General features: G+C 43.9%; 2 protein-coding genes across 3 annotated transcripts; both read right to left on the minus strand.

Annotated features, from left to right (window-relative positions):
- Window positions 1-1,550: 1,550 nt before the first annotated feature.
- On the minus strand, window positions 1,551-8,257 carry LOC136506175 (chaperone protein ClpC2, chloroplastic). Of its 2 annotated transcripts, none has more exons than XM_066501295.1 (10): window positions 8,124-8,257; window positions 6,754-7,338; window positions 5,511-5,626; window positions 5,284-5,406; window positions 5,025-5,210; window positions 4,268-4,483; window positions 3,897-4,114; window positions 3,626-3,701; window positions 3,453-3,542; window positions 1,551-2,896 (listed from the first exon to the last, which is right to left on the minus strand). In XM_066501295.1, the coding sequence occupies exons 2-10, from the start codon at window positions 7,313-7,315 to the stop codon at window positions 1,718-1,720; spliced, it is 2,766 nt and encodes a 921-aa protein (XP_066357392.1). In that variant the 5' UTR covers window positions 7,316-7,338; window positions 8,124-8,257; the 3' UTR covers window positions 1,551-1,717. The 2 variants fall into 2 exon arrangements, with proteins under 2 accessions (XP_066357392.1, XP_066357393.1); XM_066501296.1 differs by lacking the exon at window positions 8,124-8,257 and adding an exon at window positions 7,955-8,086.
- Window positions 8,258-9,562: 1,305 nt separating this feature from the next.
- On the minus strand, window positions 9,563-12,692 carry LOC136505262 (uncharacterized). Its single transcript, XM_066500411.1, has 2 exons — window positions 12,592-12,692; window positions 9,563-11,244 (listed from the first exon to the last, which is right to left on the minus strand). The coding sequence occupies exon 2, from the start codon at window positions 11,220-11,222 to the stop codon at window positions 10,095-10,097; it is 1,128 nt and encodes a 375-aa protein (XP_066356508.1). The 5' UTR covers window positions 11,223-11,244; window positions 12,592-12,692; the 3' UTR covers window positions 9,563-10,094.
- Between the last annotated feature and the right edge of the window lie 5,814 nt (window positions 12,693-18,506).

The raw sequence follows: 18,506 nt of genomic DNA on the forward strand, positions 1-18,506 counted from the left end.
ATGCTGGCCAGCGTCAGGTCACTCCAACAGCCGTCCCTAACAGGCTGACGCCACGTAGCCATTGGCTACTGACCAGACGCGTCTGGTCACTTCGACCGGTGCGTTCGGTCGCCCCGAAAACTGCTGAGTTGGACAATAACGGTTATGTTTTAAAGTTGGGAGTATATATACTTCTCTTACTCGTCGAACTTAGCACTCTTGCCCATTTGTTCAGCTGAGAAACACCTTTGGAGTGCAAGGAAGAGCAAGAGCCTAGTTAGGTGATTGAGATTTGATAATCCAAGATTAAGGACCTCATTAGTGCATAGGGAGTAGCAAGTGTGCATCCACCTTTCTCATTAGGCTTGTCTTGATCAAGTGAGAGTTTGTGCTTGTTACTCTTGGTGATCGCCATCACTTAGACGGCTCGGTGGTGATTGGAAACTTGGTGATCATCCGGCGGAGCTCGTGGATGCTCATGAATGACCCAAGTCATGGTGTGAGCAGTTGTGGGCGATTCACCGCGACGAAGTGTTAAAAAAATCAGTCCGTAGAGAGCACTTAATCCTTGCGTGGATAAGGGGGAGCTACACCCTTGCGTGGGTGCTCCAACGAGAACTAGTGGAGAGTGACGACTCTCCGATACCTCGAAAAAACATCGCCGCATTCCTCTCATTCTCTTTACTCTGAACATTTATATTTGAGTAATTCAATCCATGTCTTTATATTCTTAGAATTGTCATGCTAGAGTAGGATTGGAACCTAGGGTGCAAAACTTTTGTGTGGTAGAACAATAGAAACACTTTTAGACACAAGGGAGTGAAATGAGCTAAGTATAGAGTTTAATTATTGAAAAAAAAATAGAATTAGCTCAATTCGTCTCTCTTAGGCATTTCAGCCCTTTACCAGATCTACATACAAATGAATCATTATTTTTTAAAAGGAAAGAGAGAAATTACGCGGCCTAACCTCATTTGCAAACGGATTGAAGTTTCCAGAGTCAGGAATCCAGTACTCTTGTAAAATTTACTCATCGAGCTTCGAAGCTTTTGACCGTCTCCTGTAAATGAAAAATGGTACTCCCTACGTCTCTAAATAAATAGATTCTTAGAGTTATCTTAAGTCAAACTTTTTAAAATTTAATCGAATTTTTTTAAAAACCCATCAAAGTTTATGACATCAAATTAGTATCACTAGATATATCATAGAATATATTTATATAATATACTCATTTTATATTCTAGATGTTATTATTCTTTTTTATAAAGTTAGCCAAACTTAAGATAGCTTTGACTTGTATGGATTATAAGAAAACGTTCCCTCCGTCGCTAAATAAATCAATTCTTATAATCCATACAAGTCAAACTTAAGATAGTGTGTTTTTTTTGTTCGTTATATAATTTTGGTATTTTCAGCCGATGGTATTTTAGGTGCACGTCTTTCCTGATGCTCACTTAAAACCAACGCTGAGGCCTATATTTTGACCTGTCTGTATCTGTATGCCTGTAGCCCTGTACACAGACTAGAGCTTTTCAATCACTGTGTACACAATACCTTAATAACCAGGCAGATTAACTTGAGAGACAAAAGAATACTTGAATTTGAAAAGGAATTCAAAGGCAGCAACGATTTCCCCTTTGACTATACCACTACATATACACAGTTATATGCTAACTATATATATGATAATGTGTTTGAAACAAAAACTGCTATTTTGTCATCATCTGTTATGTACGAGCTAAACGGTGATCGCCGGAGTTGAGAGCTCCGGTATGCCCCCCTGACCATTGAGCACAATGACCTTCCCCTCCGAGTCCACATCCACAATGGCGGAGTCGCCCTCCTTCACCTCCCCGGCGAGTATCTTCTCAGCAAGGCTGTCCTCCAGCAGCCTCATGATGGCTCGCCTCAGTGGGCGTGCACCGTAGCTGGGGTTGTAGCCTTCGTTCACCACCCGCTCCTTGAACTTCTCGGTCACTTGAAGATTGATGTCCTTGGCCTTCAGCCTGTCAAAGACCTCCTGGAGCATGATATCCGCGATCTCCTTCACCTCGAGCTTGGTCAGCTGCCTGAACACGATCATCTCATCGAGACGGTTGAGGAACTCAGGTCGGAAGTATTGCTTCATCTCCTCGATGACCAGGCTCTTGATCCTGCTATAGCTGCTGTCCTTCTCATCAGAGTCAAGGTCAAATCCGATCTTCCGCCCACCCTTCTCGATGACACTGCTCCCTACATTTGAGGTCATGATCAGGAGTGTGTTCTTGAAGTCCACAGTCCTTCCCTTGCTGTCAGTCAATCTCCCATCTTCCAAAATTTGAAGCATCATGTTGAAGACATCTGGGTGTGCCTTCTCAATCTCATCAAAGAGCACAACTGTGTATGGTCGCCGTCGAACTGCCTCTGTCAGCTGGCCACCCTCAGTGTATCCTACATATCCTGGAGGTGAACCAATCAGCTTGGATACGGTGTGCCTCTCCATGAATTCACTCATATCAAGCCGGATCATAGCCTCCTCAGAGCCAAAGTAATAGGCTGCAAGAGCCTTTGCAAGCTCTGACTTCCCAACGCCGGTGGGACCTGCAAAAATAAAGCTTGCAATTGGCCTGTTGGGGTTCTTAAGACCCACACGAGCACGGCGGATGGAGCGACTAATGGCTACCACAGCCTCATCTTGGCCAATGACACGCTTGTGCAAAGTCTCTTCCATCTTAAGAAGCTTATCGGATTCATCGCTGGAAACCTTCTCCACAGGGATGCCAGTCCATGACGATACTATGTGCTGGATATCTGCTTCATTGACCATAGGTCCTGTCTCTCCAGACTCTTCCTCTGCTTTGCTCAATTCCTTGCTCTTGTCAATGAAGGCTGTTATCTGGGCCTTCAATTCCATTTCACGGTCTCTCAATTCGCCAGCCTAGTGGCATAACATTTAAAAAGGGAAATTAGCTATGAAAGAACATCTGTATCTAGAAAAGGTGCAAACAATTAAGTAATCAAAAGTACAGGGAGAAGGCAGAACAAGGGCATCCACATATCCAATTGGAGCAGGTGCGAATTGCTAAATAAACAAAAGAACAGAAAGAAAGAAAGTGCATAGTCGAATGAACATTAAGGGGCATGTTACTATCATTCAAATAAAATTATCACTGATAACTATTTAAAAACCAAAAGCATGTAACAACTTTTTTTTAACTCTGATGGTGTTAGTACATCCTAAAATGGAAATGGGGAACTTCACTCAAGTAAGAGCATTGATTGATGAAATGAACAAGAATTACTGAATCATCCAAAATTATTTGTAATCCTCAAACTGTATTGAATATTTTCTATGTACAAGCTATTGTATATAGAACAGTTATGGTGGATGGAAATTATAGTTTAATATGATCTTCAGGAGGTCAGGCAACATTTAAGTTGTGTCACAAACTTGAAAGAGATGAAAATGTAACAGATCATCCATAGTCAATTACCTTCTCGAAATCCTGGCTACGAACAGCTTCATTCTTCTGTTTCGTGATTTGTTTAAGCTCCTTGTCAAGCTCTCTTGCTTCCTCAGGAACCTGCACCAACAGTAAAATTTAGATACTGTTTAGGGCACACAAGAATTAAGCATACAAATAAATAAAAGCAGATGACTTGGTACCTGTGCATGCTGTAGCCTAACACGGGAACCTGCTTCATCAATCAAGTCAATTGCCTTATCTGGGAGGAAACGATCACTGCAAACAGAAATATGCTGTCAGATGATCGTTAGATGCAATAAAGTAGCAAAAATAAATTGTTGATGGACATAATCAGACAAACTTAGTTGTTTTTTCAGAGATGCAAGCTAAAGTTCCAACATAATTTTCTTTGTGGTGTTTTTACATTTTCCGCTGATGCATGTGATATATTTTTATTTACAGTTCACAGACCTGATATATTGATATGACAGCTTTGCAGCTGCAATCAGAGCTTCATCAGTGTAACGAAGTTTATGGTGGATCTCATATCGTTCCCTTAGTCCTCTGAGAATTTCAATGGTTTCATCTACTGTTGGTTCTGGCACTTTCACAGGTTGAAACCGCCGTTCAAGTGCTGGGTCTTTCTCAATGTGCTTCCTATATTCATCAAGTGTAGTCGCTCCAATGCACTGCAATTAAACATAATAGGTTAGTCATAACAGCCTCATTACAAGCAAGAGCGCTGGAAAGCTCATCTTGAAGGACAACAAGATATTGGACTTATTCCAAAAGAACAGATAAGAGAATGTTCACCACAGCATAGGAACATGTTATCTACACACCTGTAATTCACCTCTGGCCAACGAAGGCTTCAAGATATTAGCAGCATCTATAGCACCTTCAGCTGCTCCTGCTCCTATCAGAGTGTGAACTTCATCAATAAAGAGTATTATCTCATCACTTTGCTTTATTTCCTCCATCAGCTTCTTTAATCTTTCTTCGAATTCTCCACGGTATTTTGTGCCAGCAACAAGAAGTCCCATGTCAAGGGTAATGACCTGTGGTAAATTGGTTGAAGGAATATCCATCACCTCCCAATCCCATCAAAAGAATACAGAAATGTGGCAGAAAGTATATTTACAACCAGTTGAAACAATTACTAGACCACAGAATCGAGCAGTGAGCTGAGATTAATCACTTAGAAATTCTGATTTAATGTAACACAGAAGAGTACAAATATTTCCAACATACTTTCTTCTTCTATTTGCTCAATCAGTGTGCTGGCTAGGATAGATGATTATTTCTACAATCTCTCCAATGGTTATGGAGCAGGTTCTTCAATCACTAAACTGTGCTTACATACTTAAATGTCCACTGGATGGGATGACTCGTGTAAAATGAGAGAAAAGAGCAACACATGCATGCACCCTCATGTAAAGCTGCATAAATATACCATACACAACTAAAGAACAGTACACAAGAACAAAATATTATTCAAGCTCATATGTTCACAATAGATGTAGAATTAATTGACAGAAAAATACTATAAATAGATAGATACATATTGCATAATTGCTTTGAAATGATAAAAAAGGGCACCTTTTTCCCTTCTATTGTTTCAGGTACATCGCCTGTAGAAATGCGTTGAGCAAGTCCTTCAGCAATTGCAGTCTTTCCAACACCAGGCTCTCCAATCAAGCAGGGATTGTTCTTGGTTCGTCTGCCTAAAATTTGTACCACACGCTCAATCTGTGGCTGCCTTCCAACAACCGGATCTAATTTTCCCTGCAGATATGAACAACATGAGTTCTATTACAGAATTTGTGCTGGTTATAATGCAGTAGGTCAGAAATATTACCTCCTCTGCTAATTTTGTTAAATTAGTTCCATACTCCTCAAGAGTTGGCATCTTATTACCACTGCTGCCCCCTCCAACTCCAGCACCAACAGCTTCTGTGGTCTCACCAATCATTCGAATAACCTATAGAGGTCCATGACATTGAAGAAACAGCTAATAAACAAAATTTCTTTTTGTACAGAGAACTCCCTTTACTGTCAAAAAATAGACATCAGATATAGGTTTACCTGTGTACGGATATTGCTGGGGTCAGCTCCAAGACTCTCAAGCACACGAGCCGCCACACCTTCACCCTCACGAAGCAGTCCAAGAAGCAGGTGCTCAGATCCAATATAATTATGTCCTGAGAAGCAAGTATTTAGTGCTTGAGATAAATCTTCTATGGAACTTATTGAAAATTCGAAACATAATGAGGAAATGGAGTGTGCTGTGGTTTGATACATAGAAGGAAATGATATTCTTGTTAAGATAAATGTCTTGACAATTACCAACATAGGAAGTACATGTAATTTAGTTGAGGAACAAGATAAAGGGTGTTCGTCTATTACCATATTAGATGAAAAGAGGGTGGGATTACTTCACATATAGAGGTGCACAGCAGCAAATTTCTTTAAGGTGCACAAAGCAGGACAATGAAGAAAGAAATGCATCTATTAGTTCAATTGAATCCTAAGACCTAAATTATTGAATGGGAAAATAGTTTAATGATGCAAATATGTAGAAGTTTGGAAATATCAAATGTGACGCTGATAAATGGGGATAGAAGCCACCTGTCACTGGGGTCATTGTTATTTTTCATCTTGTGTTACTACAAAAGTTTCTTTGACGAAGATATAAAATATGTTCGAGATGAAGATATAAAATAGCACCACAGTAAGTGGATTGCAATGAGATTATGATGCTTCATTGTACTTCGCAACTTCCACTTGAATACTTAAAAAGTTGACATAAAACAGACAGACCTTGAAGATTAACTACATACAAATATTGCAATCAACTGTCCATTATCAAGTCAGGGTCCCTCTGACATCAGTTAAGAATGATGTCTTCAATACTTACGAGAATGTGCAACAGAAGCTCTGTCAAAATGCAATTTATACATTTGTATCTGATAATCAACAATTTGTACACTGTATTTTAGGCAAAAAGTTTCATAAAAAAATATAGTAACTGGAAGCTTTCGAGAACTCTCTAGAAAAAAGCACAAGCGTGGAACTAATCAAGTAATAGGAAAATGAAATTCCTCTCTGTAAAAACAGAACATTGGTCAATAGAGACATTCTTCTAATAGATTTTTGTTCGAGTAGCGAATAAGTAACATTAGAAGATAAGACCAAAAGGGTATCACAAGGACCTTGACCAGCAATTCCTTCTACTATGTTTTCGTGCATGAATTTGAGAGAATAGGAAATGAAATTTAAGAACGCGACAAGGACAACATTTCACAAGAAGCCTTGATAAACAACATACCTAATTGGCGAGCTTCCTCCAAGGAGAGCTCCAAAACACGTTTCGCACGTGGTGTGAATGGTATTTCAACAGCAACAAAACCATTGCCGCGGCCAATAATCTTTTCCACCTCCACACGTGCATCCTTGAGATTTATTCCCATGGACTTGAGCACCTTTGCTGCAATACCAGTGCCCTCTCCAATCAGACCCAAGAGAATCTGCTCAGTTCCAACAAAGTTGTGCCCCAGGCGCCTTGCTTCCTCTTGCGCAAGCATGATGACCTTAATAGCTTTCTCCGTGAACCTCTCAAACATTGCCCGAGTAACAAAACGAGAACGTCTTGTCCGTCGAGACGACCTGTAAGATGCAACTGTCGACCTGGAATTGGACACCGTGGGTGTGACCGAGAAGCTATGCACTGATCTTAGACCCACAAATGCTGACATCTTGACAGGGCGGCTAAGTGACATTGCCAACATAGAGGCAGGCCTCCTGGTGCCATGGGACCTCCAACGCTGGGTGCTTATGCGACCCCCGAATGTTGTTCCGAGGGCAACTGACTGGAGTAAGGTCCCTGCCATGGTCAGAAATACCGTCCCTTAACCTGCACCAAGACATTAGAACAGTTCATCAATATTCAAAAACACAATCTTCTCCTCTTAATGAAACAAGAGTCGGAGAGGCCGTTCGCGAAAAGAAAAAAACAATCTTCTAAAATTCTCAGATAAACACAAAGGGCCAATTCTAATCATGCGCAGGAATAGTGCATGCCAATCATCAGTATGTTGCTCTTGATCCGTCTGACCCCCAAAAAATTGCAAAAACAAAATGTGCTAGGAAATGGAGAACAAACCGTACCAAACAAAAATGGAAAAATTAAATGTGCTAGAAACAGGAAGACAGGCTTAAAAACAGCGGTAGCAAATCGATCCGCGGCAATCTGGATAGATAGGGGCACGGGCACCGATACAACGCGCAAAGATTTGGGATTGCGGGCTCACAAAAAAGATGTTTCATTTCCGGCGACAGAGAAAATCACAACCCAGCTCCGTTTACCAATTGAATTAGTGTTTCAACCTCGCATTGACATAGATTTATATCTAAAGATGGATAAAGATGAACCTTGCCGCTTATCCACAACCAAAACAGAACAAAGAAAAAGAATCAAGACTTCCCCCCGAAATAATCCAGGGATTCCGCGGACAAGAATCAGAGCCCACCGACAACAGACGATTGCTAATCCTAATCCATCCATCCATCCATCCATCCATGTATCCAGGAATGGAAATATCGACACGAGAATCAGGAGCCCGTAGCAGGCAAGAATCCCACCCAAGAACGAAGAACCTACACACAGAAGACAAAGAGAGGATCGCTGGGGGTGCTCACCTTCCGAGGAGGGCGAGAAGAAGAGGAGGAGGAGGGAAGGGAAGGGCGGTGCGTTGGTGTGCGTCCTCCCCTGGTCCCTGGAGATAAGGGGGCCGCGCGCTGCCCAACAAGAAAGAGGACTAGTGATTGTTCTCTCTTTCTCCTCCTCTCGGATAGCCTCCTGATTCTGCCTTTTGTCTGTTTCCTATTTTTCTTCTTTATTTATTTTCTGAGGATGGGAAATTATTGGCAGGCAGGCAGGCAATTTTCTTCACAGTGCAGATATTTTTTTAGGGGGGTAACGGATTTTTTTTTGCCCAATGTGAGAACAGAATCAGCAGTAGGTTTTCAGTGTATGCAATCCAGTGTTGAAAGGACAAGCAGTAGCGTAGACAAAACTGACTTGAGGACCCCAAAGAATTGGAACACATTTATTTCAAATTTTCCTTACTTTATTGAAATTCAAAATACACAAATTGTCGAGAACATGATACAGAATCGTGGCGGAGTCCGCGTGGCACGGATCAATGTGGGCGTGGTTGAGATAGGCGAGATTCATGTTGAGACCCTCTGATCCATCAAATCGAACAGTTGTTTCAAAAAAAAATCATCAAATCGAACAGTGAAGAGAAATGGAACAGGATACTTTGCCCATGCTAATTTCTAGGCCTTGTTTAGTTGGGTGAAATTTGGAAATTTGGCTACTGTAGCACTTTTGTTTTTATTTGGCAATTAGTATTCAATTATGGACTAATTAGGCTCAAAACGTTCGTCTCGCGATTTTCAACCAAACTGTGCAATTAGTTTTTTTCCGTCTATATTTAATGCTCCATGCACGTATCGTAAGATTTGATATAATGGCTACTGTAGCACTTTTTTAAAAAAAAAATAGAACTAAACAAGGCCCTAGTAAGCATCAATCGATCCATAGAGCCACGTAGGAACATAAGAAATCATCACCCTATTCGCTGGTTGGTTTCAGCCAGCCCAAACCAGCCAGCCAACAGTATTTTTCTCTCACAACAAATCAGCACCAGCCAGCCTAAACCAGCCCAGAAACCAACCAGCGAACAGGCCGCATCTAATTTGGGTGTGGTCAGCAGATAACACGAAAAAGAAGATCCCATGCTGTCTGCAACGGAGACTGGATCTGCAACATAATATCTATAGCATACAACAGAATACCTATATGGAAGACTTATATTATATGTTAGGAAAGGCATAACCTAAATCTAAGTATTCTCTCTCCTGTGGACTTATTTGTACAAAGAATTATCTTTTGGGTCTTTTTGTTGGAGAAAATAAAAAATAAGTACTGAACCCTTTGGCTATAATACTACTCAAATAATAAATAGGTCTCCTATTTCAGGTCACATTTGTGGAAGACATTGTTAACATCGACACAGGCCATACCATCTAACAACCCATTCGCTTAATCGTATTTGGCTTATAAACCATGATTTATCAGCCAACAAATAGTATTTTTTTCTCACATCAAATCAACCTACAGTACTTTCAGCCCATGGCTTATAACACAAACCAGGCCAAACAACAGGGCGTCACGCTAAACGAATAGTTCTCGCCGGATGGCCAAGCAACGTGGTAGGCGACAAATGCTAATACAAGTGGCACTTGTACATCTTTTTGCAGATACTTGAACGGGAAGCTTCAACTTTACATACTACATCTTAGCGGTTGCAGATGCCATTATCAGTACGCCATACAAGGGCACCAGAATCTGATGTCAGATCTAGATTACCACTGCCAAAAAGAGATCGACCCGAAACTGACATCAGACAACAGGTCCTATATTGACGATTACAAAACACACCATCTGGTTCACAAAAGCCCTGCCTTTGACCTCAGAGCAATGCCAATACACGGATACTTAAATCCGCAATGTATTGGCTGCCGATTGCTACAGACCTATGGAAGAACCGATGCGGATAGCTCATGGTAGGTTGCTTACAGCAGGATAATTGCACAGGCCCACTATCCTGGAGATATCCATAGGCTAAATTGGTAGTCTGAAGAATCCGAGCCCATGCCTTCATGTCCATCAAACTCATCCAAACCAATCAACTCTTCGATCTGACTCTTCTTATCCGCTAGTTTCTGGACGTCTGATGCTTCAATCTTTTTATTAGAATGATCTGCCTGCGGTTGTGGAGAGCTAACCTTTCTTGGACCACCAAGTTTCAGGTGAGGCGGCCTTCGTTTCTGGTGATGACTGGAGGGCGCAGATGCTTTTGTTGTCCTGCTTAACCTGGAGGGAACTGCAGGCGTCTTCTGATTCTTCTCTTGGGAGGAGGTCATGCTTCCTTTTGCGCCTAAATTGCTAGTCCCTTGACGCGGTTCAATGCACTTCTTAACTGAAGACAGTGTGCTCTTACGGAGCCTCTGCAAGACTGGATTCAAGTGACGAACTTCAGCATACCCGAGATCCATTGTGTTCCTACGAGGCGACACACTCAGGAATTTGTCAAATTTAGGACTGTTGTAGGAAGTGCGCTCAAATGGCCAGAATATTGGCTCATCAGAGTCATTGGCTTCTTTGCTTTGCAATATTCCTGTACTATAACTGGAAGGACCAAACTGGAGACTTCTGGTTGCACTGAAAGAAGGGCTGGGGAAATCAAAACCGAGTGCATCTTGAAACTGTTCCTTGTCGGGCTCTGGCAGCAAGGCAGAATCCTCGGCATCAAGATCTAAAGAAGAAACCCAGATATCTGTTCTGTCAAGATCCTCAGACTGAGTATCTGACTGTACAGTGAATGGTGTACCGGGGGTACTGATTGATGACTGTTCGCTGAGAGAACTGTCATATGAAGAATCACCCCATTCCAAGTCAGAACGAACAAAAGGGAAACCGTTCTCTTCAAGCTTCCATTTAGCTGCATCCTCCTTGGTAGCATCCTTCTTAAAACTTTTTAAGGACAAATTAAGGATGGCCAAATGACACTGCTTGTCAGGACATGAAGAAGTTGCAATCCCCTCGCCATCATTGTAACTAGATAATGATAACTGTGTCGAGAACTGATCATGAAGTGAAGTTGTCTTGTTGTCAAATTCAGAACCATCAAAATCGTGGGTCCCCATGCTGTCCTTTGTATTTTTCATCACCCTAAAAGATCCATTCGACCTAATATTATACAAACAAGAACTGTTAGTGGAATTGTGGAGTTTTACAAGTAAAAAAATAAGGAAACAATAGCAGCTATAGTTAAAACAAGCATTGCAGACAAACCAGAAACAAAATAAGCCAGGATAACACTTTACATATTTGACTGAAGCATGCATCGCCACTGTGATGTTGATGTTTACACAAGCAATTAATATCAGCTAATGTAGTTGACAGGATCAAACTAATACACTCTATGAGAATTAAGTGGTTCAATAGAACAATCTAGACTTTGCATCACGCATGATATGTTCATTTCTTCTTACTCGAATATATTCTGAAAAGTATCTCATAGATCGTTTCAAAAAAAGTATCCCATAGAAAGCCTAAAAACATTAGTATTTGTTATTCAAAAAGGCACTTCTCTTCATTGACCAAGGTTTTATATCTGCTCCATTTCATATAGGCACACTGCTTTTGCTAACCACTTCAGCTACATATGGTCTTTTAAAAACAAAAGCAACCTACTCCCATCTATGAAAAGTCCGTAATGTTTGAATGTTGTTTTCATGTATCACTAGCAGGTTCAGGTGTCCCAACAAGACCAAAAAGAAAATATATTACTCTGTAGTCAGATAAGTACTGGATAAAGAATTCCAGCAATGGACCACTAAAATCAACCTGACGCTCTAGCTCTCTCTCATAACTTCGTGCAGTACTTCTAAGCGAACAAGTCCATTCACATTCACATTATGATAGTCTTGCATAGGTTCAGAAATGGTCAGAGTGGAGAAGGTGTGATAGACTGATAGTGATATGCAAAGAATTATTATTTTCGTTTAAAACATAAATATTGATATTATTACTGCTGTTCAGATTTCTTCGTCCACATACACAATGATGCATACAACTAGTGACTAGAAACAATAAAATCGATTCCTATAAAAAAAAGAAACAATAAAATCACAGCCATCTGGAATTTCGATGCAGGGTTCAGTGTTCTCCCAGAAAAACAAGAGTCCCAAATTACTCTGTTGCTGATGCAGAGTTATAACACCGGGAGTTTCATAGTGGCACAAACAGGTAAAAAGTTCTCGGCATCGTTGACAACCTCCTGACGATGGATTACTTCTAGTTAAAATAACAGAACTGTAGTTCTGATTAACCAAAGAAAAAAAAACAGGGGATATGAAATATGTCGCATCTGGAAATCGAGAAACACAAGGAAAAGGGAACATAAATCTCGCGCAAGAACGCTACCTCTCGTGGAAACAGGTAGAAACACCAAAAGAAATGGAAAACTGGAGCAATAAACCTAAGGAGAGCATGATTAGTAACCACAGAGAAAGGGGAGGGACAATCCGTTACCTGAATCCGTGGTTCTTGGCGATTGGCGAAGCCGCCAAACCCTTTTGCTCCGCTGCTCGCCCTGTCCGTCCTTCCTCTGATGGAGCGGTTTTAAGACTTGGGCTGTGGTAGTGGTCTCCGCTTTTTGCTGTTGGGACCTCCGATTCCTCAAGGTTCACATTTCGAACCCAAAATTTTAGGAAATGTATAGGCAAGTTTTCTTACCTGAAATGGCAAGGCAAGATATTATTCAGCACTTCAGGTGATCGTGTGCAATCAGTACAAACAATATCATGTGTTTCCTTAATGGATTCCGTGCAATGGTGTCAATTTTACACCTTAATCATGTCTAATTGATACTTTTTTCGAAACACGGTATGATGGTGTTGCTGAAATACACCCTGAATCATAAACCCTACACTCATACCTATTGACGAGCATGTAATACACCACTAAAAAATAGCACAATTAAATCGATTGTTTGCCACTAGAAAAAATAATAATGTCACAATATAGTCTATGCGGGTAGGAGAGCGGTAGATGCGAGGCGTGCACTATGTGAGCCAGGCTCGCTAGAAATGAAATCTGATTGCCATCGGAAGAGCCTGGCCCAAACGGACATCTGACCAACCAAACATAGAGGAAATCCCGTGAGCATACACCCCGTTCGCTTGAGGTTGTGTGGCTTGTAAGCAGTACTTTTTCAGTCAATGAATATTATTTTTTTCTTATACCAAATCAGCCAACAGTACTTTCAGTTATGGCTTATCAGCCAAACAAGCCTAAATAAACAAGGCACAGTTTAACCGCATGTGGAAAACCAATCACACCATTAGAGGACGAAGTTAGCTGACCACGTGGGAGAGATAGAGATCAACAACATGTACAACGTGTTGATACTTCTTAACGACTAGTGGAGAAATTCCACCGACGCACAAAACTATCGCGTAGCACTTCGCTCGGTAAGTATCGAGTGTCGAATTTATATTTTTCCCATAGTAAGACGGAAGGCTAAATTTATATTTTTAGTTATGATTGCTAAAGAAAAGTCTAGGTACGTGAACGATAATGTTTGGTTGAGTGTGAACTACCTAAACAAACTAAATAACAAGCTACACTAAAGATAGCTAGGTGGAAGAGCGAGCGATATATCTTTCAGTAACAAAAGGGTAAACTAATGACTAGGAGAAATGCGTTAGTACTTCGGGGCACAGCCCGCCTACCAACTAGGAGAGTTAAATAGACAAGGTTTGAAACGAGCCCTATGATTTAATAACTAGACCTATTGTGGTGGAATACAGAGGATGGACAAGACTTTCACCACTTGCCAACTACAACAATCTATTAGGAGGCCTAGCCGTATCGACATGTAATCTATAGTCTAAGCACCTCGCTTAATCTATAGGCTTACTTCTTCAATCCGAGCTCCAATGAAATAAGATCAAAGTACAATGGTGGAACCGGTACTAACGAAAGACTACTGATTAAAACATAACCTATGCTACCAATGCCAAGGAATAAGCACCTAAGCTAACTAATGATGAACAATAATGAACAAGTACTTAAGCAAAGTAAAGCAATAATACTAGATAAAGTACTAAAAGTAAAGTATTGAATAATGTAAATGCTAAATGAAAGAATTACAAAAGAGCTATACCAGACAAAAAGACTCTTCTGGACTCCGAAAGAAGCTCCGCTCTTACTCTACTTCCACTACTAGACTACCACTCTAAAGCTAAGCTAAGCTATAAAGCTTGGAGAAGCTTGGAATTGAATGGGGCACTTCTCCACCGAGCACCACACCCTCTATTTATAGTGTAGAGAGGCATGGGGGTACTTGTAGGCAGCAGGAGGTCGGTTGGGTGCCTTGGGGGCGTCGGGCGGCGCTAAGGGGCATCGGCCGGCCCTCCATTCCATCGCCTCTTGATCCTATGGCACTGGTTGGCTCTCATTGGCTGTTGTGAAGTCGGCACATGTCGAAATTTGGACAGTAAGGCGGTTTGTAGGCCGGTTGGAGGCTCCCATGTGTATGACGGTGGGCTGGTGAATCCACGGCAACTCCATATCGTCCATCGGTGCAAACCGACTTAGATCAACGCATGAGAATGGTTGTGGAGCAGCTCCCATGGATCAGTGACGTGGCAGGGGCCAGGGTGGCGCCCATGTGGGGCCGACCGGCGTGGCATGTGGGCCCTTGGCCCCCTGCCACATCCACTTGCTCCCTATGTCCATATTTATCACCATTTTGGGCCATTTTTGCTATAATTTTCTATATATAAATAATTTTACAAGCACAAGTAGAACTAGGTGAATTATAAACAAAATGCAACATTTGTGATGATGATTTACCTCACTTTATCATGCTTTTGGGTCGAATGTGGATGGTAAAAATAGGTGTTAGTGACCATCAACAAGCTCCCCCAAGCTACCCCTTTGCTCGTTCCGAGCAAATATGCGGGTTTAGCATGGAATAGGTGTTAGATCAGGAGTTGCTACTATATAACGCCCTGCAAAAACTTATATACAAACAGCTGCTATCCCTTGAATTGAACATGTTAGCACTTAGAAATCCATCAGCAGTCTTAGCAATGTGGGACTTATAGCTTTCACTTTGACAAGTAATTGCAAGAATGTATAGCTAGACAGATACTTTTCCCTACTTTGGTTTAGCTCAAACTTCCTGGAGGTTTTCAATAAATTTTGAAAAGAAAACTTGCCTAAGTTCCTCAGATGGTACACTCAAGTCACTCAATGGTATTTGAATCCTTACCAAGGCCATGGATCTTAGCCTTAATATCTATCCTAAAACTTATGTGGAGCTCAAGGTAGGAGATAAAAGCATAGCCTACTTGAATTGAGTATATTACTGTTGAGACTTGCGGTCTCAGACAGTGTGGAGGAGGTAGAGGCCTCCGCCCGCCAAGCGCTGCCCTCAGGCGGAGGCTCGGGAAACAGGCACGACAAGTGGGCGTGTAGGGAAATGGCATGTAAAACTAGGGTTTCATTAATTCATTTTCCAACCTCTGGTACTGTTACAAGTGTACCCTATTTATAGGGCTCAACTACCACTTTACAGAGTTTACAATAGTACCCTTCAACTGCAACAGTACATTCTCGGAATATTCCACTACATGCCTTTCCTCTCGGGGGTAATCTTGTCATGCCGCCCTCAGGTACTGGGCCTGCGCGATCAGCCGGCCCATCAGGCCTCAGGATTCGGCGATGGGCCTTTGGACCTCCGCCATCGGTCCTCGCCCCATCAGGCCTCAAGATTCAGCGACGGGCCTTTGGACCTCCGCCGTCGGTCTCCGCCCCATCGGGCCTCAGGATTCGGCGAAGGGCCTTTAGGCCTCCACCATCGGTCTCTGCCCCTAGGACGTCGAGGCCGTAGACCCCCGATGCCCAGTATTGCCATCCTCCTACTTGGGTCTCTGCCCCTACGATCAGAGGCCGAACCGGCGCGCCCGCACCGTCCATGAGCGCCTTCATCTGGTTACCTACACACACACACGTAGGTAACGTTGGCACTTGATTAGCCTTGCAGCGGGGCGCCTCTGCCCCCTCCGCCCAGAGACGCCTACGAGCTAATCGGGCGGAGGCTGCGCCAGGGTCACCGGAAGCGTCCTGCAAGCAGTCTGAGAAACCGTCATCTTTCTAGGTCTGGAGGCGTGGTAGCTGGGCCTTTGCTTGGGTAGTTGGTCAGAGACATCTTTGTGAAATGTTGGCCGCGTAGGTCTCTGCCACTCTTGAAGGTCGTGTTACAACAGTTCCCCCCTTTTGAGACCACAGTCCGTCCGAGCGTGTCGTGAGCTCAAAACGCCCTAAGCAAGGACGTCCGCAGGGGCGGGGACTACGCGTAGTCACGTCTCCGACTGATCCCCGTAGTTTCCCCCCTGGCCCACTCTAGAGTGGCCGCTGGTCTTGTCATAGTAGTCGTTAGGCTGCAAAACTAGTCGTTGTCCTACGCTGTGGCCGTTTACGCCGTATTGCTTTCCGTTGTATACCTTGCAACTTCTCCAGAGATGACCGTTGTACGGCGGGAGCCAAACTGCCTGCCTATGGCCTATATAAGGGTGGGGTTGGTGGCGGGGTCCCCCCCTGCACTGCTCATTTGCTTTCCTTGCCTATGAGAAATCGCTCTCTGCTCTCTTCGCTTTCACCTGAGCTACCTTCGCGCGTTCCGTCTTTTCGCTTGCGTCTTCTGCCTAGGTTGCCGCCGCGGTGGCTTTCTTTTCTGCCTCCGCCCATACTCGCCGGCCCACCTTCTTCGGATGCTATCGCCACCTTCTCAGTGTTAGGGCCACCGGCTAGAGTGCACGCTTTGAGGAGTGCATGCTTGCCTCCGCCTCCGTGTTGGAATTTGAAAAGCTAGTGGAGGAGGATTTGGGGAGTGTCTCCATGTCCGTCGGAGACCTGATTGCTGCGGATTCCAGAGACATGGCGATAAAGTCATGGGATTTCAGCCCCTCCTCCATTACTGAAGAGGCGGTCGCGGAGATGTTGAAGGAATCGTATTTTCCTTCTTCAAGGGTAAAAATCCCTCCGCTCGGCCAGACTGTTCCGGAGCCGGAGGAGGGATATGCGGTGGTGTTTCCAGACTTTTTACCTGTGGCCTCCGCCTTCCTTATGTCCCCTTCCTCCACCAGGTGTTGGAGATGTTCAACGTCCAGGTTCACCATCTGACCCCTATGACCTTCCTTACGCTCAGCAAATTTTGCTGGGCGTGTGTTTCTTATGGTGCCGAGCCGGATGTGGATACCTTCTGCGCGTACTATGAGCTGCAGAAGCAGCCAAAGAAGAAGAAGGAGGTGTGGGAGGGCAAGGAGGTGGAGGTGACCTACTAGTATGGTAGTTGCACCTTTATGTCGAAGAGGAACCAAGGCGTAGACCGCCTGGAGATTTCTTTTTGCCAGAAGGGCAAGTGGGACCGCGGCTGGCTTGAGTAGTGGTTCTACGTGAAGACCTATGGGGTCTGTGGCACTACCGAGGATGGTGCGGAGGTCATGGAGTATCCATTGACTTCAAGAATGGAGGAGATGGCGCCGCATACGTGCGTGGATCCACCGGAGGAGATGTCTCCGGCGAGGAAGGCTTGCGACCGGGCTTTTGTGGCTGCGTGCCGCTACTCCAGGGGCCGCAACCTGGTGGAGGAGATTATGACCTCCAACTACTGGCCCCTGGGCAGAGACAACCCAGCCTTTTGGCTAAAAAAGGTGAAGGTTCCCGTTTTTGGGCCAGAGGCCGGGATTCCTTTCCCCCGCTTTGGCCGGTCTTTAGGGGAGGGGGTGATGGAGGATAGCTTCATTGCCGACGTTGAGGAGGCCACCGTCGGGTTGGTTGGCAAAATTTCCGAGCGTGAGTACACGTCTTGGAGAGCCATGGCAGGCACCATGCCGTGGCTCAATCGAGTTTTTGAGGAGCTCGGGATCGTCTACCGAGAGCACGAGGTTCCCGCCAAGGTCCTGGCTTCGATTGACAAGAAGAAGAAGAAGGCCTTCACGAAGAATGTTACGGCGGAGGCTAAGTCCAAAAAGAGGAAGGGCGCCGCTGTTGCTCAGGCGCCTGCGAAAAAGAAGAAGACCGATGCTCTGGTGATCGCGGCGGCCATGTCTTCGATCGGTAGTGCTGGTGTTGCCTCCGCCGGCAGTGAAGACGTTCAGAGCTCCTCCGTCCTGTTAGTGGACGTGAGGGTCATGAGCGACGGGGATCACGGCTCTCCTGGAGCTCCGGTGTGCCCTGTGCGTGGCGCTGTGAGTGGTGCGGAGTGTCCAAGGGCCAGTGTTGCTCCGACGTGCTCCTTGCACGGTGCTACGAGTGTCGCCGAACAGCCGGAGGCTAGCGCCGCTGATCCTATGCCTGACATTTTTGGCGGGCTATATTGAAGTTCTAAAGAAGGCGCAGAGGTCACCTTGCAGCATGCTCCTTTGTCTCCCGCC

This window comes from Miscanthus floridulus, chromosome 14, assembly GCF_019320115.1.
Source record: "Miscanthus floridulus cultivar M001 chromosome 14, ASM1932011v1, whole genome shotgun sequence".
Taxonomy (NCBI): Eukaryota; Viridiplantae; Streptophyta; class Magnoliopsida; order Poales; family Poaceae; genus Miscanthus; species Miscanthus floridulus.

Coding starts and splice junctions, on each gene's coding strand:
- LOC136506175 (XM_066501295.1), bottom strand. CDS start 7,315: ATGGCAGGGACCTTACTCCAGTCAGTTGCCCTCGGAACAACATTCGGG. Junction 5,407..5,510: donor CCAGCAATATCCGTACACAG/GTAAACCTATAT, acceptor GGACCTCTATAG/GTTATTCGAATGATTGGTGA. Junction 3,702..3,896: donor CTGTCATATCAATATATCAG/GTCTGTGAACTG, acceptor TTCTGTTTGCAG/TGATCGTTTCCTCCCAGATA.
- LOC136505262 (XM_066500411.1), bottom strand. CDS start 11,222: ATGAAAAATACAAAGGACAGCATGGGGACCCACGATTTTGATGGTTCT.